Genomic DNA, 24,740 nt, shown 5'->3' on the forward strand with positions numbered 1-24,740 from the left:
TTGTGTGCCTCACCTAGGAGTTGCTTTCACCTAAGTGTATGTTATATACAATGTATTTTGCATTTCACAAGTTTAGCTAGGAGTCTTAAAATTGCAAAGACCAACAGATATTTCCAATGCTTTTTTTTTTTTTGCAGTTTTTCAATTGAGTTGAACACAAAGCTCTTAACATTTACTTTGATAGAAAAGAAATATGGATCCTAAAAGGGCAACTTTAAAATAGTGTAGCCTTAATTATTCAACATTAAGTGATTTGTTAGCACATTTTTATATTTTTCAGTTATTTACTTAAAAACTCAGAGGTTCTAAAGGGCTTTTTCATTGTGTGATTGATTCTGACAGTCAAAACAGTTGTAATCTATAGCAGGCGTTTGTGCACTTTTCCTACCAAGAGCTAGGTAGTAAATATTTTAGGTTCTACGGCTCTAGAGTCACTGGTAGGACTGTTCAACTCCGTCACTGTAGTATGAAAGCAGCTTAAGAGAACACAAGACAAGTTGGTATGGCTATGTTTCAATTAAAGAAAAAGCTTCTTTTTTCCCCGTAAGACTTCCAGTTTAAGAAAAAAACAAATATTTACAAGTTTGCTGAGCCGTGATCTTTATGATGAGTCCCTGTGGATTCCACAAGATTATTATATTGTTTCAATATATAATAGAAGAAGTGTGTTTTGCTGTTGTTGATGATCTTAGAAATTCTAAGTCATCCTTAGTCATGATTCTTTGTTGTTTTTTTTCCCAGGTTGCCACATTGTCGGTTACTGCTTTCAACATAACTTTTGAATAGTTTCAAGCATTATGATTTGTTTAGATTTCTTTCTTGTTTTAAAATTCTTTTTAATGTTTATTTGAGAGAGAGAGAGAGAGAGAGGGAGACAGAGTACAAGCAGAAGAGAGGGAGAGAGAGAGAGGAAGACACAGAATCTGAAGGAGGCCCCAGGCTCTGAGCTCCAAGCTGTCAGCCCAGAGCCCAAGGCTGGGCTCGGACTCATGAACCATGAAATCATGACCTGAGCCGAAATCAGACATTTAACTGACCGAGCCACCAGGGCGCCCCTGTTTAGATTTATTTCAATGGTTCCATAATCATATAACCAACACTTGCAGGCCTCTTCTCTCTTACCTGGGAGAACAGAACACATTCATTAACTGAAAGGTATGTTGCTATATCAGTACCTCTTTGTCATCTAGGTTTGGGAAGACAGTTAAGCCTTGAACAACATGGATTTGGATTGCACAGATCCACTTATACGTGGATTTTTTCCCATAAATACAGTAGAGTACCGTAACGGTATTTCTCTTCTTTATGACTTTCTTAATGTTTTCTTTCCTCTCGCTTACTTTATTATAAAAACACACTGTCTAATACACATAACATACAAAGGATGTATTAATCATCTGTTTGTTGTTGTCAAGTAGTAGTCAAGGTTTAGTAGTCAAGTTTTGGAGGAGTCAAAAGTTCTACCAGGATTTTCAAATGCAGAGAAGCGTGCTCCTCTGACTCCTGCACTATTCAAGGATCAACTGTGTATACTAAGAAGAAACGGGGTAGAACCACTTTTCTGGTTCAGAAGGCTAAGATGTGGAGTGATGGTTCTCTGATGAGCACATCTGTTTTATTTTCAGAAAGTTTAACAGAATAGATTGGAAGGAGGTCACTAACACGAGGATGAAGGAGATGGAAGAGGGCATAAAAGTGAGGGTTTGAGAAGGGAAGCCTTCCTTTTAGCACGAAGATTCTTACGAATTACATGCAAGTGAATGTCCTCTTCTTAAGTTAAGCTGAAGGAATCCCTTTTAATCCGTTCATTCTCCTATCTAAAAATGCATTCAAAACTAATCTGTAGTGTTCTAAGAATAGCGCTTTTACCCATATTTTAAAACACGTTAGGTGACGTTCTTTTTTAGTACCACATTATGTCATGCTGTTCATATATGATTTACTACATTTATTCCCCCACTGATTTCTTCCTGTGGTATCACCTTTCCTTGAATGCTTAGATAATTTAAAAAAAATTTTTTTTTCAACGTTTATTTATTTTTGGGACAGAGAGAGACAGAGCATGAATGGGGGAGGGGCAGAGAGAGAGGAAGACACAGAATCGGAAACAGGCTCCAGGCTCTGAGCCATCAGCCCAGAGCCCGACGCGGGGCTCGAACTCACGGACCGCGAGATCGTGACCTGGCTGAAGTCGGACACTTAACCGACTGCGCCACCCAGGCGCCCCTGAATGCTTAGATAATTTTATGTGAAAATAGTTTTTAAGTGATTAGTGAGAGGTGAAACTTCCAATTTCCATGCAATTCAAAATTAGCAGAGCTCCAAGGCTAATGACTTATGTTAAAAGGCCATTGCTTACTTGCATTTTCTTTCTTTTTTTTTTTTAATTGTTTTTAACATTTATTTATTTTTGAGACAGAGGGAGACAGAGCATGAATGGGGGAGGGGCAGAGAGAGGGGAAGACACGGAATCCAAAGCAGGCTCCAGGCTCTGAGCTGTCAGCAGAGCCTGATGCGGGGCCTGAACCCACGAACCGCGAGATGACCTGAGCCAAATTTGGACACTTAACTGAATGAGCCACCCGGTATTTACTTGTATTTTCTGTAGAACTGGCAGACATGTCAATATGTCACTCAAAAGCCAGCTAATTTATATATATACACTTAGATTTTAGACTTACTTTGAGACTTAGTTATTGCAGACTTCATCTGCCAGACCAAATGTCAACTGATCGTTCTGGATCTTGGTTTCCTTAGCACTTATGAAACTATTGCAGCCTTGGGTGTGAAATGTCCCTGTCATCTGTACCTTCCTCAGGGAACAGTGAGCTGGGATGATCAGGACCCGGGTGGTGACGATGGTCTCTCAACTGATTTTACTTAGCATTTCGGTAACTTGTGATTTCTATCCATGAGCTTGAAGCATAGTATAAGTAAATGTACCTTCAAAATCTTGGGAATGAAAAGCACATCTAAATAAATTCTATATTAAGTAGCTTTCATATTGTGTTCTAATTTTGTTTCAGTATTAAAATGTTGTCATTAAAGGAGATTTCTATTCCTTAGAAGCTTAAATGCTAAGAGCTCACTGTGAGACATTATTATTTTAGGTATACTATAGGCAGCAGTGGAGAACTAGAGAAAACAGAATGGATTCTTAGGTAGTAGAAACTGAACAGGGAGCTTATCTAAATGGAAAACAGTTTTCTCCTAAGGCTTTAGTTGGCATACAAGAGGCTACAAGATACAACTAGGAATCCTCCAGAGTTTAGGAAAAAGAAAAAAAAATCCTTTTGAGCAATAAATAAATCTGTGCATAATATATGCTTTCTGGTAACATGATTGAATGGACAAAAATCTGGTTTAAGAGGCAGTCTTGGGGCGCCTGGGTGGCTCAGTCTGTCAAGTGTCAGAATTCGACTCAGGTCATGATCTCACAGCGTGTGAGTTTGAGCCCCACATCAGGCTCTGTGTTGACGGCTCAGAGCCTGGACCCTGCTTTGGATTCTGTGTCTCCCTCTCTGCCCCACCCCGCTCACTCTCTGTTTCTCTCTCTCAAAAATAAATAAACATGAAAAAAAAAAAGGCATTCTTATACTATGTCTTATCTCTACTATAAGGCAGACTACTATGTCTCTAGGGCATTTGTCTGTGTTTATATTCATACCCACATACATATATAAAATGCATATTAACACCTCATCTGGCAAAGGGCTTTAACTTTTCTAGGAATTTACCTTGTCCTTTTAAACACAGAATGTGGATTAGATTAGTAGTTCTGAAATTTTCCTAATTATCAGAACCATCTGATATTTTCTTTTAAGAAAGTCTTTACACATATCATACCAGAAGCTCCAGAGGGAAGTCCTAAGAATCTGTATTTTTAACAAAAGCCCTTAGTGATTCTGATGGTAAAACAAGTTTAGGAAATATTGGATTAAATGATGTCTAAATTAGGAGCCACGGTTATTTTCATGTCTGAGTCTATTTTTAAAGTACCTGGAGATAACTTGTAAATGTGATTATTCCATTTAGCTTATCTCTCAAATGGCATCAAGGGGCCTATATTCTCTCTTAATTGCCTTAAAAAGACACTGACTTAGATTTAGTTAATGGAAGATAGTTGAATTATAATAACCTGATGTTTTGTACTCCTAATACAAGCTTCTGTTACTGGTGAAGATTTTATCTGCGTGCTACACAAAGGATGCTATGCCTTTCAATCAGGTGGACAACTGTGTTAGCTTGTTGGTATGGTCTCTCCAGAATATTCCACACCACCTTCCCTCTACTCTGTATGCACACTAAACATGCTTCTGGTCTTGGTTTTGTTCAAGTTGATTTCCTCTCCTGAAAACCTTATTTGATGACCAGCTGACATAGGTATTGAGGCACATTGCCAGGTATGCTGCTAAATTTTATATTAATAAATTGGCATTTTTTGGGTTCTATTCTTTTTCTGTGACAAATGCCTGGGTCACTAAAGACCAGACTCAAGGTGACTGTACTGAGTCGCAGATATTGAGAGAAGGCTGGCAAGACCTTAGTGTTTATTTTCTTCGGCTATGGAGTGGCTCGGTATGAAGGAGAAAACCCAGATGTAAATTGATCTGGGATTTCCGACCCGGCACTCTAAAGTAAATTATTATTTGAAACACTGCTGGACACTAACTCGTTCTCTTGAAAAGAAGCCCCAGGGTAGAGACTGGCCACCAGAGGGAAGAACAAAATAGAGAACAAAGGAGAATTCAGGCTTATTTCCCATCAGTTGAAGCCGAGGTGTCTTGTGCTTGGGTATTTTCCTCAAGCAGAACTGGGACAAAGGGCCATCCAGCTGACCCACCTGAAAGTGCCGTCACAGAGGTTTTGATAACGAATTCCCTGTGTTCAAGGGGAAGTAACATACTAATTTGTCAGAAATTGATATCTGCTTTTTATTTTTATTTCACTTGGGTTGCAGGGACTTCCCGGATGTAAAATACAGTGTGGATTTTACTCTAGGTCTCTGTAGTTAAAATTATCCACTTTTCCAAGCATTTAGGAAGGGATATTTAATTACTGTGTGAAAGGGTGTGCAACAGCTGTGGATATTCCTGTCTGTTGTTCTTGTCATTCTGTGGTTTAGTGAGGTCCATTATATATTTTAGCCAAAGCATGAATATATGTGAAATGAGGGATTTTGATGAACTAGATTCCCCCTGCTGAAGCTACATCATAATGCCCATTATGTTAAATTTACCAACCCCAATACTCTCAAATATCTATTCAGCAATAAATAGTTGGGATGGTTACTCATATTTCCACATGTCGGTAATAAAGATGACTTTAAAATCAGATTTTAAGAGCATCTGCAAAGTGCCTGTGCGCCTAATAGTGGCAAACACCTAAAGCTATGTTGCAAATGGCGTATTACGTTTTTAGAGAGAAAGAATGTAATTCAAAGCATTGGTTTCAAAAGCAATTACTATTTTAACTAACATTATATTTTAAAATCTAACTTGGAAAAAGTGTTGGTTTTTTAAGTATAGTGTAGAGGAAATCTCATCTATGGTAGAACTTTGAAGTATAAATACATAATGAATATAATGTACCATGAAAATTAAAGTATGACATGTTTGGAAGACATTATATTAGTAGGGCAACAGTGCTACATACTCAGTTGTTACAAATTTGTAATCAGAATTAATAATTATCTAGATACAAAGAACTATCTAAATTGATCTTGTATTATTTTCATAGATCCCCCGTTCTTTAATTCCTATCAGTCACTGATTAGTAAACAGAAAACAAAAACAAAAACAAGACAAAACTTAGAAGCCTAATAAAGGGAAAAAGAAAAATGAAAAGTTAAATTTTGAGTAAAGTTTTTGAATTTTTAAAACTAGTTAAGAATTACTCTTTTGTGAACGTTTTGGACATCATTTTACCAACAGAGTCTATATGTGGACCTGTGGGTGAGTTATTTAAACCTTCTGGGTCTCATTTATTTAAATAGAAAATAAGAGTTTTGGATTCCAGATGCTACGTGCCAAAATTATAGAATAAAAAAAAGTTGCAAGACTGTCTGCAATTGTGACAGCTAACAAATACATGGAAATAAAATCCCTGTAACAAATGGAATGTATACTATTACAGAAAGAAAGTAATGATTCCAAAATGACTGAAGGTTAAATGGAAGAACCTGGAAGTGCAGATATATCTGCATTAGAAATGGAAAAGGGAGAAAAGCATAAGAAAGCTATACAAATACAGGTAGAAGTTGAATTGGAATCTGGGAACAAGGCTGTGTAAATAAGGGAAAGATATAGGGAGTTGTAAAAGAAGAAAGAAGCAGAATTTGTCTATAATTTAGATATGTGGTGTGAAATACAAGGACAAATCAATATGTACTGTGCTTTTCTGTTTATATGATAATCATGTGTCATGTGAAACATGTGGGCAGTATGGTATTACATTATGAGTAACATCAATAGTTTTATTTCAATTTAAATATAGTTGACATACACTATTATGTCTCTGGTGTACAACGTAGGGATTCAGCATTTATATACACTACAAAGTGATCAACGTGATAAATCTAGCTGCCATCTGTCACTGTATAAAGTTGTTACAATATGATTAACTATGTTCTCTATGGTGTATATTGCATCCTTCTGTCTTATTTTATAACTGGAAATTTGTACCTTTTAATCCCTTTCCTCTATTTTACCCATCTCCCACCCTCTCCCCTCTGGCAACCACCAGATTATTATCTGTATTTTTTTTTTTTTAGATTCCACACATACATATACACACCACATATTCTTTATCCATTTATCTATTGATGGATATTTAGGTTGCTTCCATACCTTGGCTATTGTACATGATGCTACAGTGAACATAGGGGTATGTATATCTTTTGGAATTAGTGTTTTCATCTTCTTCACATGAATACTCAGAAGTGGAATTAGGGAGTCCTATGGTAGTTTTATTTTAAATTTTTTGAAGAACCTCCATATTGTTTTCCATTGTGTCTGTATCATTTTGCTTTCCACCAGCAGTGCACTAGGGTTCCTTCCCTAGGTTTCTCCGCATATTCACCAACACTGGTCATTTCTTGTCTTCAGTAATAGCCATTCCAACAGATGTTATGTGGTATCTTATTGGTGTTTTGATTTGCATTTCCCTGATGATGAGTGACCCTGAGCATCTTTCTATGTGTGTGTTGACCATGTGTTTGTCATCTTTTGAGAAATGCCTATTCAAGTCCTTTGCTCATTTTTTAAAAAAGATTTTTTGGGGACAGGGTATTGAATTGTATGCATTCTTTATATATTTTGGATAATAACCAACCCCTTATTAGTTATTTCATTTGCAAACATCTTCTCTGATTCAGTGGGTTGAGCTTTCATTTCCTTGATGGTTTCTTTCACTGTGCAATGTGTGTGATATAATCTCATTTTTGCTTTTGTTTCCCTTGCCTGAGAAGATAGATCTAAAGACATATTTCTGAGGTCAGTATAAAAGAGCTTACTGCCTATGCCCTCTTCCAGAAATGTTATGGTTTCTAGTTTTACATTTAAATCTTTAATCCATTTGAGTTTACTTTTTAACATGGTATAACAAGGTGGTCCTGTTTCATTTTATGTGTAGCTTTCCAGTTTTCCTAACACCATTAATCGAAGAGGTTGTCTTTTTTCCCACTGCATATTTTTGCCTCCTTTGTCAAAGATTAATTGACTGTATAAGTGTAGGTTTATTTTTGGACTCTATTCTGTTCCATTGGTCTGTGTGTCCATTTTTGTATCAGCGCCATACTGTTTTGATTACTGTAGTCTTGTTGTATAGTTTGAAATCACAGAGTGTAATGCCTCCAACTTTCTTTTCTCAAGATTGCTTTGGGTATTGCAAGTCTTTTGTGGTTCCATGCAAATGTTAGGATTTTTTGTTGTAGTGCCATGAAAAAATGCCATTGGCATTTTGATAGGGATGGCATTGAATAACATCAGTAATTTCAGTTGAAATTAGAAGTTGCATTTTTCCCTAAAAATATTCCGGTACTTGTTAAGTGTGTTTACAATGCTGTGTGTCCTCAATGAACCTCATGAAGCCCGTCCCTCAAGTCTCCTACAGGAGACAAACATTTAAATGTACAAATATTGATACAATTAAAAGTTATGAGAAATTTGTAAAGGGAAATTTCTTGAGCTTGTGTAAAGGCTTCTCTGAGGAAGTAACATTGAAATAGGATTTTTAATTCGCAATAACTACTAGGTGAGTATTAATGGGATATTAAACCAAAGCAAAAGGTAAATGAGGGTTATCGTTTGGGTTTTAATCTGTGACCTAATTTTTGTTGCTTTAGGCCTGGGTCAGTTCTAAATTGCCACATAGAAGTAGGGGTTATTATTTGGAGCCTCCTTTCACACAGGAAGAATGAGGGATAGGTGACTAGTGTTGCAAAAAGACATTGTATATTAAAATGATAAATTGCAGCATCACTTATTTTCCTCTAAGTATTATCTCTAGTGGTGTAGGGGATGAAAAACTTGCCTGATTATTGGGTAAAAAATAGCATTTATGAATTTTAGACCTATGCCATTTAAATGAGAATTTCACTCTGGCATGTATGAACCAGTCACGAGGACAGTATTGTGTTGCATTCTATTAAAATCTTATTATACATATTGTATCATTTTTAAATGATAAAAACCTATTTTCATGAACTTTTAAATTAATAGTTCCAAACCTTCTTGACTTTTTTCTCTCTAATATCGACCAGGCTATTTTCAATTAAATGCTTCTTTGTAACCTCCAATCCAATAGGTTCCATAAATTCTTAGGACTGAAGAAATTGAGTACCATTTGTCCTCTTTCAAATAATAGATGAGATGTGAAATGGGTTGGATGGTATATGAGTCTCTGGAGGATACTTTAAAATAGCATGTGGGTTTGTAGAGTGTCAAGTAGCAAATTTGTTTAAAACTGATTAACATTTCTCTTTTTTAAACTGAGGCATATTAGGCGACTATATTGGAGGAGGGGGGACTCACCCAAATTTTGGCCCTTTTTGTACATCTGAAACTACCTGGAAAGAAATGTATCAGAATAATTGTAGTTTGCCAACCCTTTCACGACCATGGAAAGCAAATCAATTTCATATGACTTGAATACTTAGAAATTATTTTTTAAGGTTTCTGTTTCTTTCATTCAAGAGTAACAGAAAGAATTCTATCTAAATAAAGAAACATGAATGATATTTTGAATGACCTTATTTCCTCAACCACATTCTCCTTCCTTGATTTTTTTTTTAATCTCTACTCTCAACACAACAGAAGCTCTGACGGGAAAAGATACTGTGGGTGTAAAAGGAGCTAGGCCAACGGCAAGTGGGTGGCCTTTTCTGGAATACTACAACAAATTATGCCCATTTTGTTCCAAATAGTATGAAATTAGGCATTATGTAAGAGAAAAGGAGGCTGAGTTGATACAAACATTTTAATTTACACATACATTAAGGGGAGTCATGGTGCTTCCGCAAATTAAATGTATCAGCAGTGTAGCAACCATCCATCTTCACTGTTGTAAGATAATTCTCCATAGATTTCTTATGTTCTTCACAGCTCAGCCTCTGAGTAAAGAGTGAATAGCTTTTACCCTGAGACATTTGCTCACTAATTCCAGATTAAGCATCCTCTCTTCCTTCCTCCTATCGTATCTCTCTGGAGTGGAAGAGAAGCAGGTGTACCAGCAGTTTACAAGAGCTAGGCTCCTAATGTCTGGGATCCTTCTCTATGGTACTACCCACTTCACGTGGAGGGGACACCTGGGCATCATCACGTTGCCCCTGGGAATTGCGGAACCAGTGGAAGGTATTTTTCTGGCTGGTGCTCTTTGCTGTCCCTCTAAATCAAGGACCTGGTATGTGTCTATGAAACAGTGGCAGACTGCCTTGTTAGTCTGCAAATAGGGTAACCTCTCAGATCCTTCATGGTCTTTGACCTAACATGCACAAGGAATTGCAAACTCAGATGCCTATGGGAACCAGGCAAGGGACAGGAATCGGAAGTCGGTCAGGTGTTAAATAATAAATGACAGCTGACACTCAGCCTCAGAGTTATGTTTTTGTTTTTGTTTTTAATTATAAGACTGAGCTTTATTATTGGTGCTTTCAAGTCCTTCACAAAGAAACATGTAAGTCATTATGGTTGTACCAAATAGCAACTCTGTAGCCAAGAATTTGCCAGCAGTTCCATTTCAGACCCTATTTTTGAAGATTTTTATATCAAAAGTAAAATACTTGCCTTAGGGTAGAATTGAAATGAGTATTCTCGACCCAGGAGCATGTTGCTTTGCTTCCTATTTTAAGAAAATCTTCCTAAAGTGTCGTCAGTTTTCCCTGAAGACTTTCGTTTATATCTTACCTGATGTGAAGATTCTCAAAATTAAGGTTCAATTTATGAATTCTCTAGACTCTAATTATAAAAAAGTGGCAATCTCCTAAACTCAAAATTTTCCTTCTAAGCTGTATGTGAATAATCATCTATGGAAATGGGAAAAAAGGGTCGCATGGATAAATAAAGGACCTAATAAATTCCAAAACTTCATGTCGATTAGTAATTTTCTTCTTTCATTTTCCTTTTATTTTTTTAAGTATAATTTATTGTCATGTTCACTAACATACAGTGTATCCAGTGTGCTCTTGGCTTTGGGAGTAGATTCCTGTGATTCGTCACTTACATGAAACACCCAGTGCCCATCCCAACAAGTGCCCTCCTCAATGCCCATCACCCATTTTCCCCGCTTCCCGCACCCCTGCTTCCTTCCACCCTAGTTGTCACCATTTAGTCTTTTCTGTCCTAGATGGTGAGAAACCAGCAGGATGGACTTTTTTTTTTAATTCTTTTTGGTTACCATGGAAACACTTGGCATAATACCAAAGCACACAGTCATTGACGAATAAAAAAATCTTAGCAGGCCATATATGACATTGCCTGACATTAGCTCAGAAGAAATATGGTAAAATATGGTAATAAGAAATACGGTGAAAAGCCAAAATAACAACAAAAATTTTGCCATGATTTTTTTTCCCAAATAGGGTCTTACACAGATGAGTCAGACATCAGATGTTTTCTTTTAAGTAATTCTTTTATAGTGCTTGTCCTACTAACCTGTGTCCCAGCATGTTATTTCATCTCTGCTAGTGCCGTAATTTTATTTTTTATTATCCATTTCTGTGTTCAATGTATACACAATTTAGTTAGAGCTTTGTGGCCCATGTCTAATGATAAATGGTTTTCACATGTATATACAAATACACAAATTGGAAAACTCGAATTATTTTGCACTTTTTTGTATGTGATGTGGCCAGAAACATACAAGGAAAGAGATTCAGAAAAGTAAAATTTGCCAGGCAGAAATCTAAGTTTTATTTCATAGAGTTTAGTTTCAAGGTTATATAAAAACTCCAACAATGATTTAAAAACCTTTTTACGTTGGGGCACCTGGGTGGCTCAGTCAGTTGACCATCAGACTCTTGATATCAGCTCAGGTCATGATCCCAGGGTCATGGAATCAAGCCTCTGAACATGGAGCCTGCTTAAGATTCTCTCTCTCCCTCTGCCCCTTTCCCCCACTCATCTTTGTGTCTAAAACAAAGACAGCAAAACAAAACAAAACAAAACCCTTTTTTATGTTGAATCTATTTCCCTAAGTATTAGCCTAGAAAGTTTGGGATCCTAAAGTGGCTTTCTATGAGCCCCTAAAATTATAGGTTATGTGGTAAAATATTGGTGAGTTGTCTGAATGAGTTTATAGGAGTTTGGCTACCTCAGCTGTTAGTCAACTATAAAATACATGGGAAAAGAGAATTTTATAATATCTTTCATTTTCTTTGTTTCTGCATTTGTAATTATGGAAATAGTAAATGAAAATAAGTGGGCATCACTAAGAAGAGTAAGGAAAAAAAGATACTCTCTGGAAAATTATTAGTGGATAGCAAGAGAATTTTCATAGCTAAATTTAAAAATACATTGAGATACTTGGGATTACTATGTGCTAATTATAAAATGCCATGCATGAAATTAGCAATTTAGGAAACAGTGAAAATACTACTTAAGATAATGATGATTTATGGCAATAAGTATAGAATAAATGTTTTTATTTGTTTATTTTGGTATAGTACATGTAATTAAAATTCACCTGTTTAGGTGAGCAGCTCTATGAATTTCAGCAAACTTACACACTTGTGTAACCACCACGACAACTAGGACAGTATTTCCATCATCCCCCCAGATTCCCCATTCCTTTTTGTCATCAATGACCTTCCTCCCCACACAGCCCCTGGCAACACTAATCTGATTTCTTTATCCGTAGTTCTTCCTGCTCTACATTGTTGTATAAATGGTTTCATGAAGCACGTAGCCTTTTGTGTCTGGCTTCTCCCACTTCGTATAATGCTTTTGAGATTCACAGCTGTTGTTATATGTACCATTAGTTTGTTTCTTTTTTATTGCTGAGTGGAATCCCATTGTAAAGATTTCCCATAAGTTGCCTTACTGTTTACCAGTTGAGGGATATTTGGATTGTTTTCAGCTTTTGGAGATTATAAATAAAGCTCTATAAACTTTGTGAACAGGTTTTTGTTTGGTATGTCTTCATTTCTCTTGGATAAGCAATATTTATGTGTGGGATTGCCACATTATAGGGAAGTGTATTTAATTTTAAAAGAAACTGAAAAACCATTTTTCAAAGTGGCTGTGCCATTTTAAATTCCCATCAACAATGCATTGGAGTTCTAGATGCTTCATGTTGGGTGTATGTGTGTGTGTGTGTGTGTGTGTGTGTGTGTGTGTGTGTTTGTATGTACACACATTTTAATTTCAAAGAAGAAGTCCTTTCTTTCAAGTCTTTCTGAAGATGCATTATAGTAAAAATTGATATATTATTGAATTTTGTGTTCTTTTTACAAACACAGGATAGCTAAAGTAGTAGGTGTCAGGGGGAGTTAATGCCATTTTTTCTTTCTTATGAGTTAATTCACCCACATATATACATATATGTGTCAGTAAATTGAAAATATTATAGTAAGATTATGATTAAATTGTGTATTACACATATACAATGACAGTAGTTTCCAGATCATTTAAAACGTTTGGTCAGTAATTCAGAGATTCCTAAATATAGAGACAGATGAGTTCAGGCAAGTCTTTAGACCCTTATTAATCTTTGGTTATAGTAAAACTAAAAGTTGCAATGTAGTTGACAAGGCCATTCTGTCTTTAGTTGGAGCATCTAGATGTGGCAGCCCATGAAAAGAACAACTTAGAAGGGCTGGATGACTTTACAAAATTTCCAAGCCAGTGATAGTTCTAATGTAAATAGAATTGGCCTCTACAGATAATTCGGGTCATTTAGACCAAACTGGAATTTTCAGTTGCCCTTTAAGTAATTCAGTAAGGTACTAATGGCACTTAAGAGTGAAATGTGGCTTCTCTGATTTCTAAAATGGCAATACCGCCCTGCATACAATAATGTTTGTGTTTTAATATCCTTCCATTTATTCTGGGAAAAACACCAGAAATGAAAGTGAATTTTCCAGAACAGAGACACTTGGGTTTGTTCTTTTTTTGTGTGACTATTTTCTTAGGACTAGTTTCCTAGGCTAACATGCCAAGCTTTTTGCAAGACCACATTTAATATAGGGCAAAGGTAGAATTAAGCTTGAACATTCGTAACTTTTTCTCAAGATGTGATGTGTTATCAAATAGGCTTTTTTTTTAATGGCTGACTTAATTTAATATTCAAAAGAGGCTGGAACTGCAAATATACATACAAACTGAGAGTTTTAGTATTTTGAGTGGAAGCTATTGTTTATTCTCAAGAATGCTAACATTTAGAGCGTTCAGAAATTGAATATATTTTGGCAAAAATTGTGATTACATTGTGTCTTAGTGCAAGACCCAAGTGTCTTCTGCCTCAAATTATTTTTGTGTCTTCTTATGGGTATCTTATTGGTATCTAAATGTGAGACAAGCACTCTCAAAATGCTTCTCACGTAATATACAATGAACTCCAGAAAAAAAGCTTTGTGCAAATAGCATCCATTCAGATGCTGCTTACCTGGTACGGCCCCCAAATGAGAAAATTTGTAATTTTCACAAATGGCCCATTTAGAAAAAAAAAATTTAATGTGCATTTATTTTTGAGCGAGAGAGAGACAAAGTGTGAGCGGGGGAGGGGCAGACAGAGAGGGAGACATAGAATCCAAAGCACGCTCGAGACTCTGAGCTATCAGCACAGAGCACGAGGGGTGAGATGGTAACCTGAGCCGAAGTCAGATGCTCAACTGCTCAGTCGACTGAGCCACCTAGGTGCCCCTCAAATGGCCCAGTTTTTAAATTTGTGGCTACATAATGGCAAAAAAAGAAATACTTTGGAACAGTTGAGCCCGTACTCTCATGTGGAGCTATGTATGTGTATATCCCCCAGGTTAGCTTACAGATATTTTTATGTATTAGAATGGTACTTTCCATAAACCTTGAGATTTTGATATCAATTTTCTATCCTTTCTCAATAAGCTATTCTGTTCATGAGCAGTATAACAAAGGCAGTGTTTCTTATTATTTACCCAATTTTTCCATTTTCTTGCATCTTCTGAGTCTTTGTTACAATGTCCTATGTTGTATTGCAGTGGGATAGACATAGTGGTCCAGGGAATTTGTTAGTAATCAGTCTTTGCATATGCTTTTTTCCTATTGTTTACCCAACTGCAGTCTTTGTTTTTAATAGAACAAAAAATATTTTCTTACAGTGTGTTCTGCTAAATCCTGACTGCTGGTTTTTAGTTTATTAGAATAATTGTATGATTTCGTACTGAGTATTCTTTCTGCATTTTTGTTTTCCTGGCCTGTATTATTCTTTGATTCATGATTGTGGATAGCACTGTTAAATAAATGTTCCTCAGGCAATATTAGGTGGGTTATATTTGCCCATTAGTTGGATCCATAAACTTTTCCCACGTTGATTGATTTCCTTACTGACAAATTACGGAGAAAATTCTGGTAGTTCTCAAGAAACACTAGGAAGTTGGGGGAAGATGTCAAGAGGTTTGGGGTCAGTAATTTGATCTTTTAAAACTTTCTTGGGGCGCCTGGGTGGCGCAGTCGGTTAAGCGTCTGACTTCAGCCAGGTCACGATCTTGCGGTCCGTGAGTTCGAGCCCTGCGTCGGGCTCTGGGCTGATGGCTCAGAGCCTGGAGCCTGTTTCCGATTCTGTGTCTCCCTCTCTCTCTGCCCCTCCCCTGTTCATGCTCTGTCTCTCTCTGTCCCCAAAAAAATAAATAAACGTTGAAAAAAAATAAAAATAAATAAATAAATAAATAAATAAATAAATAAATAAATAAAAATAAAACTTTCTCCAAGTGAGACATCAATAAATCATGTGAGATAACTTTGAATAGAAGCACAGAATTTAAAAAAAATAAAATTTCACCTTCTACATATAGCATCTGTGAGGAAAAAGGAAAACAGAAATGTATATTCATATAACAGTGGAAGAAAAAATGTTTTTTAAGTTTGAGTTTGCTTGAAGTTCTTCCTTATTAAACTATAGCAGGATTCCTATTCAGTATGCAACTGAATTTGCATAAGTATTAAAATAATTTATCATGATTAATTCTATTATAGTAAATTTCAGCCCTAATCACAATCTGCCATATACTGTAGTGGTTTGTCAGTATTTCATATTTTACTGGAGTTTTGGTGGAATTGCAGCTCCTGTAACAGCACAGATGTCATCTGAGTTCCCCATGATTAATGTGGTTCTGAAGGAGATCTAATAACCATTAGCCAGTTTCATAAAGTGTTACAGAATAAGGTCAGCGTGGGAAAAATTTTAAAGTCTTAAGAATGTACGTTCTAGCAAGTACCTGTGGCCACAAATTGGATTTCTTGAACAATGAGGAGATTTAACCTTGGAAACAGATGAACTCCTTGGGCAAAGGTGGGAAGAGGAGACTGTGATTTGCCTTTAGATACTTAAAGGATCATGAAAAAATATGGCAAGTCTAGAACTAAAGGTTGAAAGTTATAGGGAAGTAGATATACATTTGATATGTTATAGTTTCAGAAAATCGCCAGAAACACGCTGGGCTTCATGGGTCTAATGGGCCCAAGAAGCAAAGGAGCTTCCTGTTACTGGAAGCATCTAGGTAGAGCCAAGGTGCCTACTAATAGATACTACTGGAATTTTTGTTTTTAGTGGTTCAGAAGAAAATTTTGTTTAAGTAAATTCTGATTTTTTTTTCTACCATGAGTTTCCATAAATTAAAATCCTTCACAATATCAACCAATTTCTTATATTTTTCTTAGATTTTGGTGGAGGCTTCAGTAGGAGATGGCTTCACCGGAGACATTGCAATTGATGATTTGTCATTCATGGATTGTACCCTTTACCCTGGTAAGGAAGAATATTTAATTTTTTTTAAGTTTATGTATTTATTTTCAGAGAGAGAGAGAGAAAGCACGAATTTGGGAGGGACAGAGAGAGAGAGGGAGAGGAGTCCTAAGCAGGCTCTGCACTGTCAGCACGGAGCCTGACAGAGGACTCAAACCCATGAACTATGAGATCATGACCTTAGCCAAAGTCGGGTGTTTAACTGACTGAGTCACCTGGGTGCCCCAGGAAGAATATTTTAATATATGAGCATTTTCAAAACTGTTTACATGAAAAAAAAAACTATCAAGGAAATCAGTATTTCATTTCTGTAAGTTTTCTAAATATACCCTCACTTCTGTTCTAATCTGTTAACCCTGGGAGAAATTATTGTGAATCTGCTGGTAATTAGTCTTAACAACTTTGCAAACATAGTACAGAGGTTTCAATCAGCTGCTTATGTCTCATCACATGGAAAACACTAGGAAATCACATCTGAAGCTAAACTATAACATCATTATATTTGAGGGATTATAATAACCCAAACTGGTTGCCTTATAATTACATTGTTTTGGAGACTGTGTTAATCTCAGTTACCTTCAGAGATGTTTTACTGTCAGGTTACGTGAAATATGCCTAAGGATTGTTGTGAACAATTTCTTCTCTGTATCACACATTTCTTTTATTTAAAAACAAGTATATGTTTCCCATATTTATATCTCCATCCTCAACCTTTAACCTGAAATCCACACTTCTATACTACCTACCTACTTAACATCTCAATTGAGATGTTTAGTAGACACCTCAAAGACGATAAAGGAAAATAGCCTAAAACAAGCTATGATAAACTCAAATAAAACTAAAACCAACACCCTGGGCGAAACACATTCCAGGCCAGTGCATAGTGCTCTAATAGGACTGGGCATCAAGCTCTTGGTGGATAATCGTGGTGCTGAGTTGGAGGCTCTTAAATTGCATGGCAAGAGGGAGCAGTTTCCTTCCTGAAGGGATCAGAAGCATGTTAATTTAAAAATCAGTCACAATAATCCATGTAGAGAGCACGCTTGAGTGCTGAAAAGTTCACCTTCATCCCTGAGCCATCACTGTAGTGTTATTGGTCAGAAGGGCACCAGCCTCTCCCAGACATCATCGGGGGGCCGATTCCAGTTCTCTTGGTTGTATACATGTGACTCAGCTATGTTCCTCTATCTCATCATCCTGGCACGTTTAATGGCTTTAACTACTCTGTGCAGTGGTTTCCACAGAGCTCTGCAGAAAGCCAAATCCTTCCCTGGATAAAGCCAGCAAAAAGGAGATCAGAATTCAACAATTTACCCTCATCTCTCAATGGCTGCAAGTAAATTCTTGATTACTAATTGGCCCCTCGATCCTGCCATTCTTCCATGCCTCCCTCTCTCAGTAAATGACAGCCTCGTTCTAGTTGCTTACTTTCATTACAAATCTGGTTAGCCACTAGCTTCAAATATATCCAAAGCTGACTACTTCTTAGTACTCTTCCCTTAGTGCCAGCCACCATCGTCTCTGCATGGATTGTTAGATTGTCTTTTAGATGATCTCTGCTTTTACCCCTGAACTGTATAATCGATTCTCAATACAGGAGGCAGAATGATCTTTTTCACACTTAGATAAGACCATGTCATCCTGTCTTCAGAGTCTACCTATGACATCCTATCACCTTCAGAGCAAAAGCCAGACTTCTGCAGTAGCTTCCATGACTGGTCCCCTCATCCCTTCTGGAATTCGCCTTCTACCACTGTGCCTCCACTTGACTTCTCTCCACTACAAGGCCTCTTAGCTAATCCTTCAACACTCTAGTCCATTTGTGCCTCAGGGCATTTACACCTTCTTTTCCCTCATCCTGGATTGTGCTGCACCCAGATATGCACTTGACTCCCTTCCTTACTTCTTTCTGATCTGCCCCAAAGTTTCTTCTTCAGTAAAGACCTCTCTGAACACTACACTACATTACACACGCATACACAGTTCACAGTCTCTTCCTTGTCTGACATTTTCTCTCTTCTTCCCCTGTGTTATTTTTCTCTATAACACCTATCACCCTTATAGTTTTATTTCTGTTTTCCCCAACAGTGTTAACTGCATGACGGCAGGAATTTTATCTGATCACTGCCTTATCTCCAGAAACTTAAACAGTATCTGGCATGTAATATTACTCAATACACATTTGTTGGATAAACGGGTGGATAGATAGATGCCTTTATCTTTTGAAGTACTTTATATTGCCTTTGGTATGTATTTTAGTTTATTATTATTGCTAGAATATTAATTATTTTTATATGCAGGATTCTGTTATATGCCAGATTTGTTGAAAGCCAAAGCTCAGTGGCTTATAACTACAAGCATTTAATTTTTGCTCTCAACTATGTGGGTGGGCATAAAACAATAATGGAAAGAGTATGTGTTTCTTGTCCATAGCTCTTTATAAATCTATAGAGCGAGTTTCAAGCTGTGTATTTCTGTTGCTTGTGTTTATCTGGGACCAAAGCTAAAGGATGAAGGTCTTATCTGACATTTTGTTGTCGAGTAGAAGAGTGGGAAAAACGAAAGCACACTTAACGCTTCTGGTGAGACGTGGTATGCATTATATCTGCTCATGTCCAGTGATTGGAGCAAGTCATGTGGGCAAGCCTAACAAGGGGGAAGCATCCTCTACAATAAGAAGCTTGGCAAGGGTGGGGAATACAGACGGTCCTTATGAGAGAGAGAGCGAGAGCTGATAAATGGCACAATAATATAGTTTACCACTCATATGTATCATCTTATATAATCCTCTAACATTTTTAAGAGTCTAGAATAATGTCTAGTCCTTTGCAGGTGAAGAGATATTAAATGTTGGATAGGATTGATGGTTCTGTTATCCCAGTTTTATGGAGCAAGCTGAGAAGGGGATCATCCGCCCAAGGCTACCTAGCTAGAAAGTGGCAAAGTACATCTGCTTCTTTGGACCACAGTGCTAACCGCTGGCATACCACACATCAAATACACTAACCTCTAAAGGAAGAGAATACAATTTCTACTTTATAGATACGAACAATTAAACCGCACAAGAGACCTGGATGAAAATACCCAGTTGAGGGAAAGAATGGGAGTTTCACTTAAGTGTGTTTGATTTTAGTGACCAGGGTTTTCCCAAATGGCCTCCAACTCTGAACATATGGAGCATCGCTGTGACCCCCGTGGCAGAGGGGAACATGAAAGAATATAGAAAAGGAAAACAAGTTGGGGTTGATCCTGTTGCTACTCCAGTTATCTTGATAATCAGATTCTGTGACCAATGGTTCCAAAGGAGAGGGAGAAGAGCTGCCAGACCTAGGGGCAGAGATGAGAAATATCAGTTACAGACCATGAGTCCTGATTTTCTCGTTCAAGTTTTGGAAGAAAAATATGGACTTTAAAAAGCTGCCTGAACTGTGTGGTTTTAACATTGGCTTCATAGCAAAAGAAACATGGGGTTGAAACCACAAAGCCTGTTGAAGCTATAGGTTTCATAGAGGAATTTGATGTAATCTTGCCATCAGATGAAAATAAAAGCAAAAATTGTCAATAAAAATATTGCTCTTGATGATTACCAGTTTTTTTTCTCCTGTTAGCTGACATGGGATCAGCACTTATAGATTCACTTACAGATGTTGATTTGTTTTCAATATAAACTGATTATTTATTTACAGCATTTTTCCTCCTTGGCTAATAAAACAAAATAAAGCAAAAACTTATAAAGCACATACACACAGATGCAAAATATTGACCTGATCCCCCAGTGTGTGGATTGGCTCATTGCCTACAACTTTTATTTTATACTCAAAGTGACCATAAGGAGTCACTTATTTCTTTTTTACCTGTTCCCTCAAAATCAACCTCTTTCCTTCATTCCTTCTTGTTCCTTCTCATGACATCACTGTTCTTTAGCAACCCAGGCTTGAAATTCCACCGCATTCTTTGACATTCCCTTTAAAACTGCTCACTTGCAAATCCTGCTGACCTGTCTCCAAAATATTTCTCCCATCTCTTCTGTTTTTTTCCCTTGTTACCTTGGTTCAGAGCAGCGTTGACTTGAATGGTAAGCTTTTTAACTGCAAACTTTTACTAATTTTACCCCCAAAGTATGTATGCTATAAATTAGTTTCCTTTCACTTTTTCCCAGAACATCAATTATGTGCTTTTCCAGGTCACCTCTTTCTCCTTTTCTAACTTCTGGTTGTTTCTAACTTAATTTTCAAATCCATTCTCTATTATGGATTGTGCCTTCTTCGTTTCAATACTTTGATGAATATAGATTCTTGTTTTAAAACTAATCCAGGAGGATACTGGAGAGAAGACTTTTTAGGCAAAGTTAATCATATTTCTAGGGAAAGTAGACAAACTTAGCCATGCAATAGAATCCTGTGAATTTTTTGGCATCATTGTATGATGATGTCACTCATTTCCAGAGTACGTAATAATGGAGAATGATGGCAAAGTTAAATCCCCTCACTTTGAATCCGATCTTCAGAGTAGATCTCAAGTAAGAATTGTTGCCAGACAACATTCAGATTTAAATATAAGTATCCCAAAGAATTATCTGTTCTGCATTCTTCTTTTGTCCAAACTACATTAGAAAAGCAAGACTAGTGTTCCCTTCAGAAGAACACATATGACAGTTTTCTATCTTGCATCAGGGTTATTTGTGAGATAATTGGGTTATTTGTAAAACTAAAGCCATAACTACATGGCTTCACAACATACTGCTTACAAACTGGGAAAAACACTGCCCAAACACTTTTCATCCATCGTATTTTAAAAATTTAGACTTCCGCATTATCAGAATTATTACTTACTACAAATATCAATTATTAGAATGAATATCAGCATCCCAAGATTTTAGTGTTTTATTTCTCTCAGGCAAATTGTTACTAAGTCAGCGACATGTCTTGCAACTGATGATGGCTTAAAACTGAGAAGGTACAGTAACCGTAGGATGCTTCAGCACAATTTTTCTGATGTCTTCTCCCACCCGCTGAATGGTTTTGGTTGTTTTCGTTGTTAAACTGATTGATTTGGTTGAATTCTTGGCATCCCTCCTCATTAACCTCAGTGTCTCATCAGCTTTATCTATAAGTGCTTGTTGAGGGCTCCTTTCCTTCTGCAAACAGTCATGTTTGTTTCAGTGGGAATGAAAAGGTAAGGGAAAAAGTATGGGTACTTTTGTCTTCACTTTTAAGATCTCCCCAGCCGCTTTTTACCTTATAATATTAAGCTGTTTGGTGTGTTTGTTACATTTGCCTCAGAACAATACATTCCATAAAAGCACTGGTGTTAAGGTCTTTCTACCATATTTTTCTGAAGGAAATACAATACATACCCCGAAAAAATACAAATTATTGGAAATATTTACAGTTTGATAAAAGACTTCAAGGCAACATAAAGAAATTTGACACTCATGATTGAAGTCTTAAATATTCTGGTTTTAGCTTGTTTGGTGTAGTCTGGCAAAATATAGGAAGTTTATAGGAATATTAGCAATATACAGAAATATATAGAAAATATACAGGAAAAAAGTTGGCCAAAGCCTGTGGTCCATTCAATTTAGTATTTTAATTGTGCTTCTACAAAATGAAATTGGACAACTAAGTAACTTAACCTATTTTAAAGTTAAAAATTTACAATTTTGTCATCTTTTATTTGAGAGAAATGCTAAATACCAAAAATGGACAAGGCTGTTAAAATACTTAGATTTTAGCTTGAAAATTGTTCAACTACTACTTCAGTCTATTTGTAGTCACTTTGATATACAATATAGTGTCTGTAAAGATGGAAAATACTTTGTACCACCTAGAAAATTTCATTGAATGCATGGGTGAAAGCAACAGTGTTTCTAAAGAGCTGATTTGTCGTTGCAGACGAGAAAAAAGACACCTCCAAAATATGTGGCAAACAGTGTATCACATAGCTGTTATAAATTCTATTCAAAGAATAGCTAACTTTTAGCAAAACCTACTCCTGGAAAGGAGACCTTATACAGACATTCAGTACGTTTATGCTGAATGTAGTTGTTTCGCCTTGTGGGTAGGACTATATTACTGTGTTCAGTGCAAAAGAAAAAAAAATACACTTTTACTCTGGAGATATTTCAGATTTTTAAATTTTCTGAAGATTGATCATGTTTAAACCTCAAGTAGACTTTTAGATTTTTTAAATTAAATATATATCTTACCATCAGAAGTCCCAGGAAAACCGTAGACATTGTTACCTGGAGATAGATGAAGATCAACTAGACATATCAGTCAAAAAGTTCACACATTTATGGTACGTTGAAGCTGGCAATAATTTATTAAGGACTAGAAGTGTTAAAATATCGGTTTTATTTTCTTAATTACCAATATGGGAATGGCTGTAGGGAATGGAGTCTCATATAAAATAAATGGAAAATCTGTTTTATCAGAAAGATTACATTAGGGTAGCACCAAGTATACTTGCTACAAGCATTCACAGAGCAAGAACTCCAAGTCCCTCTGGAGCCTGAGTCATCTACTTATGAGGACAGGTGCACAGGTGAGTTGGTTTCCCTGTGGCTTAGGGATGTGGAAGAAGATCAGCTCAAACCAGACTAATCTCTGCTTCTTAGTGTAAATTTCAGTCATTTACATTTCACCTTTGCAATTTTGTTTAATATGCAAAGTTTTTTGTGGTATTTTGTTCAAAGACACTGAACTCTATCATTGCCATCAACTCTAGCCTTTTAAGCAATTATAGGTTAAAAATAATTGTCATAACTTTTGCAATGGACTGAATGTTTGTATGCTCCCAGTATTCATATGTTGAAGCCCTCACACCCAATGTGATGGTATTTGGAGGTGGGACCTTTTAGGGGTAATTAGGACTAGAGTAGGTCATGAAAAGTGCTGCCCTCATGGTGGGATTAGTGCTCTTATTAGAAGAGGAGAGACGTAAGATCTCTCTGTCTCTGTCTCTGTCTCTCTCCGCATGAGTATAGAAAGCCATGAAAGGACATACCCAGAATCCGAGAATCCAACCATGCTGTCACCCTGATCTTGGAATTTCAGCCTCCATAACTCTGACAAATAAATTGTTGTTTAAGCCACCCAGTCTACAGTATTCTGTTATAGCAGTCCAAACTAAGATAGGCTTATTGTTCTAGATATGTTTCACTATTAAAATTGTTCCAAATTCATATTTAAAAATTAACAAAACTTATCCATATACTACATGAAGTAATTTCTAGTATCCCCTGAATTAGAGTATGATACTTTAGGAAATACTGCTTGAGGTCATTGCAGAGTAAAACAAGTTGACTTTCATGGTCTTTAGATGAAAGTCTGGGACATCTTCACAGGCCGGAGAATGTGTCAGAAAGCTTGCAGTCCTTTGCATGCCTCAGTTTCCAAACTGAGTCTTGGCCTAACGATGTTTCAGGCCTCTGTTTTTCTTGTGCATGCCAGATGCCAAGGAATCAGGCACACACAACTCCATACTTATAAACACCACCGTTTCCAAAGTTTGGCTCAGGAGTAAGAGACACTTCCTCTGTTTACTCTTAAATACAAACATATTGGACTTACTTGGTTTTTAAGATGTACTCATTCTGGCAGAATAACAAGGAATAATGAGGACAGGACAAAGAATTTCAGGATCTTTCAATTTCTTTTTACAGTACTGGTCCTTTTACCTACCATTCCTGGCTCACTTCTGATAGACTAAATGAGTTGTCTCTGTTTTTCCTGAGCATTGGCTCATCAACCTTCTTTTTCTAAGACATCCACTCATGTTCATGATATCTTCTTAAGGGGAACTATTACCTCATTTAAATTGAAATCAGGCCTAAGGATGCAAATATGGCAACTGGTTTTAATAATATGGCAGACCAGGTGATCTGAACACTACGATGCTGTATACACCTAGAAATGTCAAACACGCATTTATTTAAATGTTAAATTAAGCTTAAAAAAGAGAAATCTCCAGATGAGAGGAACCAAATATAGAAAAATAGAACAGGAGACATAATATGACTGTCAAAATTAAGAAGAAAATATAGAATAGATGAGAGGGAGGAAAAGGGTAAAATGAAACCCAAGAGTGAATCCTAATGTCAGTTGTGGAAAGCCAACAATGGATTGCTGAGTTTGCAAGGAAGGCCTGGGCATGCATACCTGTCCTCTTAGTTTCCTCTTTTCTTTTTGGAGCTAGTTAGCTGAAGGGGGCATGAAATCTGCTTCGCTTCTTGCTGTAGTTCTCAATGGTAAGCTTCCGTACAGGAAGAGCTGGAAGTTTTCAGCACAGGTTATAACCTAGGC

General features: G+C 36.7%; 1 protein-coding gene across 1 annotated transcript in view; it reads left to right on the plus strand.

The window, feature by feature from the left end:
• Positions 1-24,740, plus strand: part of MALRD1 (MAM and LDL receptor class A domain containing 1) — a 792,972-nt gene that overhangs the window by 239,138 nt on the left and 529,094 nt on the right. Inside the window, exon 20 of the mRNA XM_043564232.1 lies at positions 16,350-16,437. Within this exon, the coding sequence (XP_043420167.1) occupies positions 16,350-16,437 (88 nt within the window). The remainder of the gene's footprint in view (positions 1-16,349; positions 16,438-24,740) is intronic.

The sequence above is a fragment of the Prionailurus bengalensis genome, chromosome B4 (assembly GCF_016509475.1).
Source record: "Prionailurus bengalensis isolate Pbe53 chromosome B4, Fcat_Pben_1.1_paternal_pri, whole genome shotgun sequence".
NCBI classification, from domain to species: domain Eukaryota; kingdom Metazoa; phylum Chordata; class Mammalia; order Carnivora; family Felidae; genus Prionailurus; species Prionailurus bengalensis.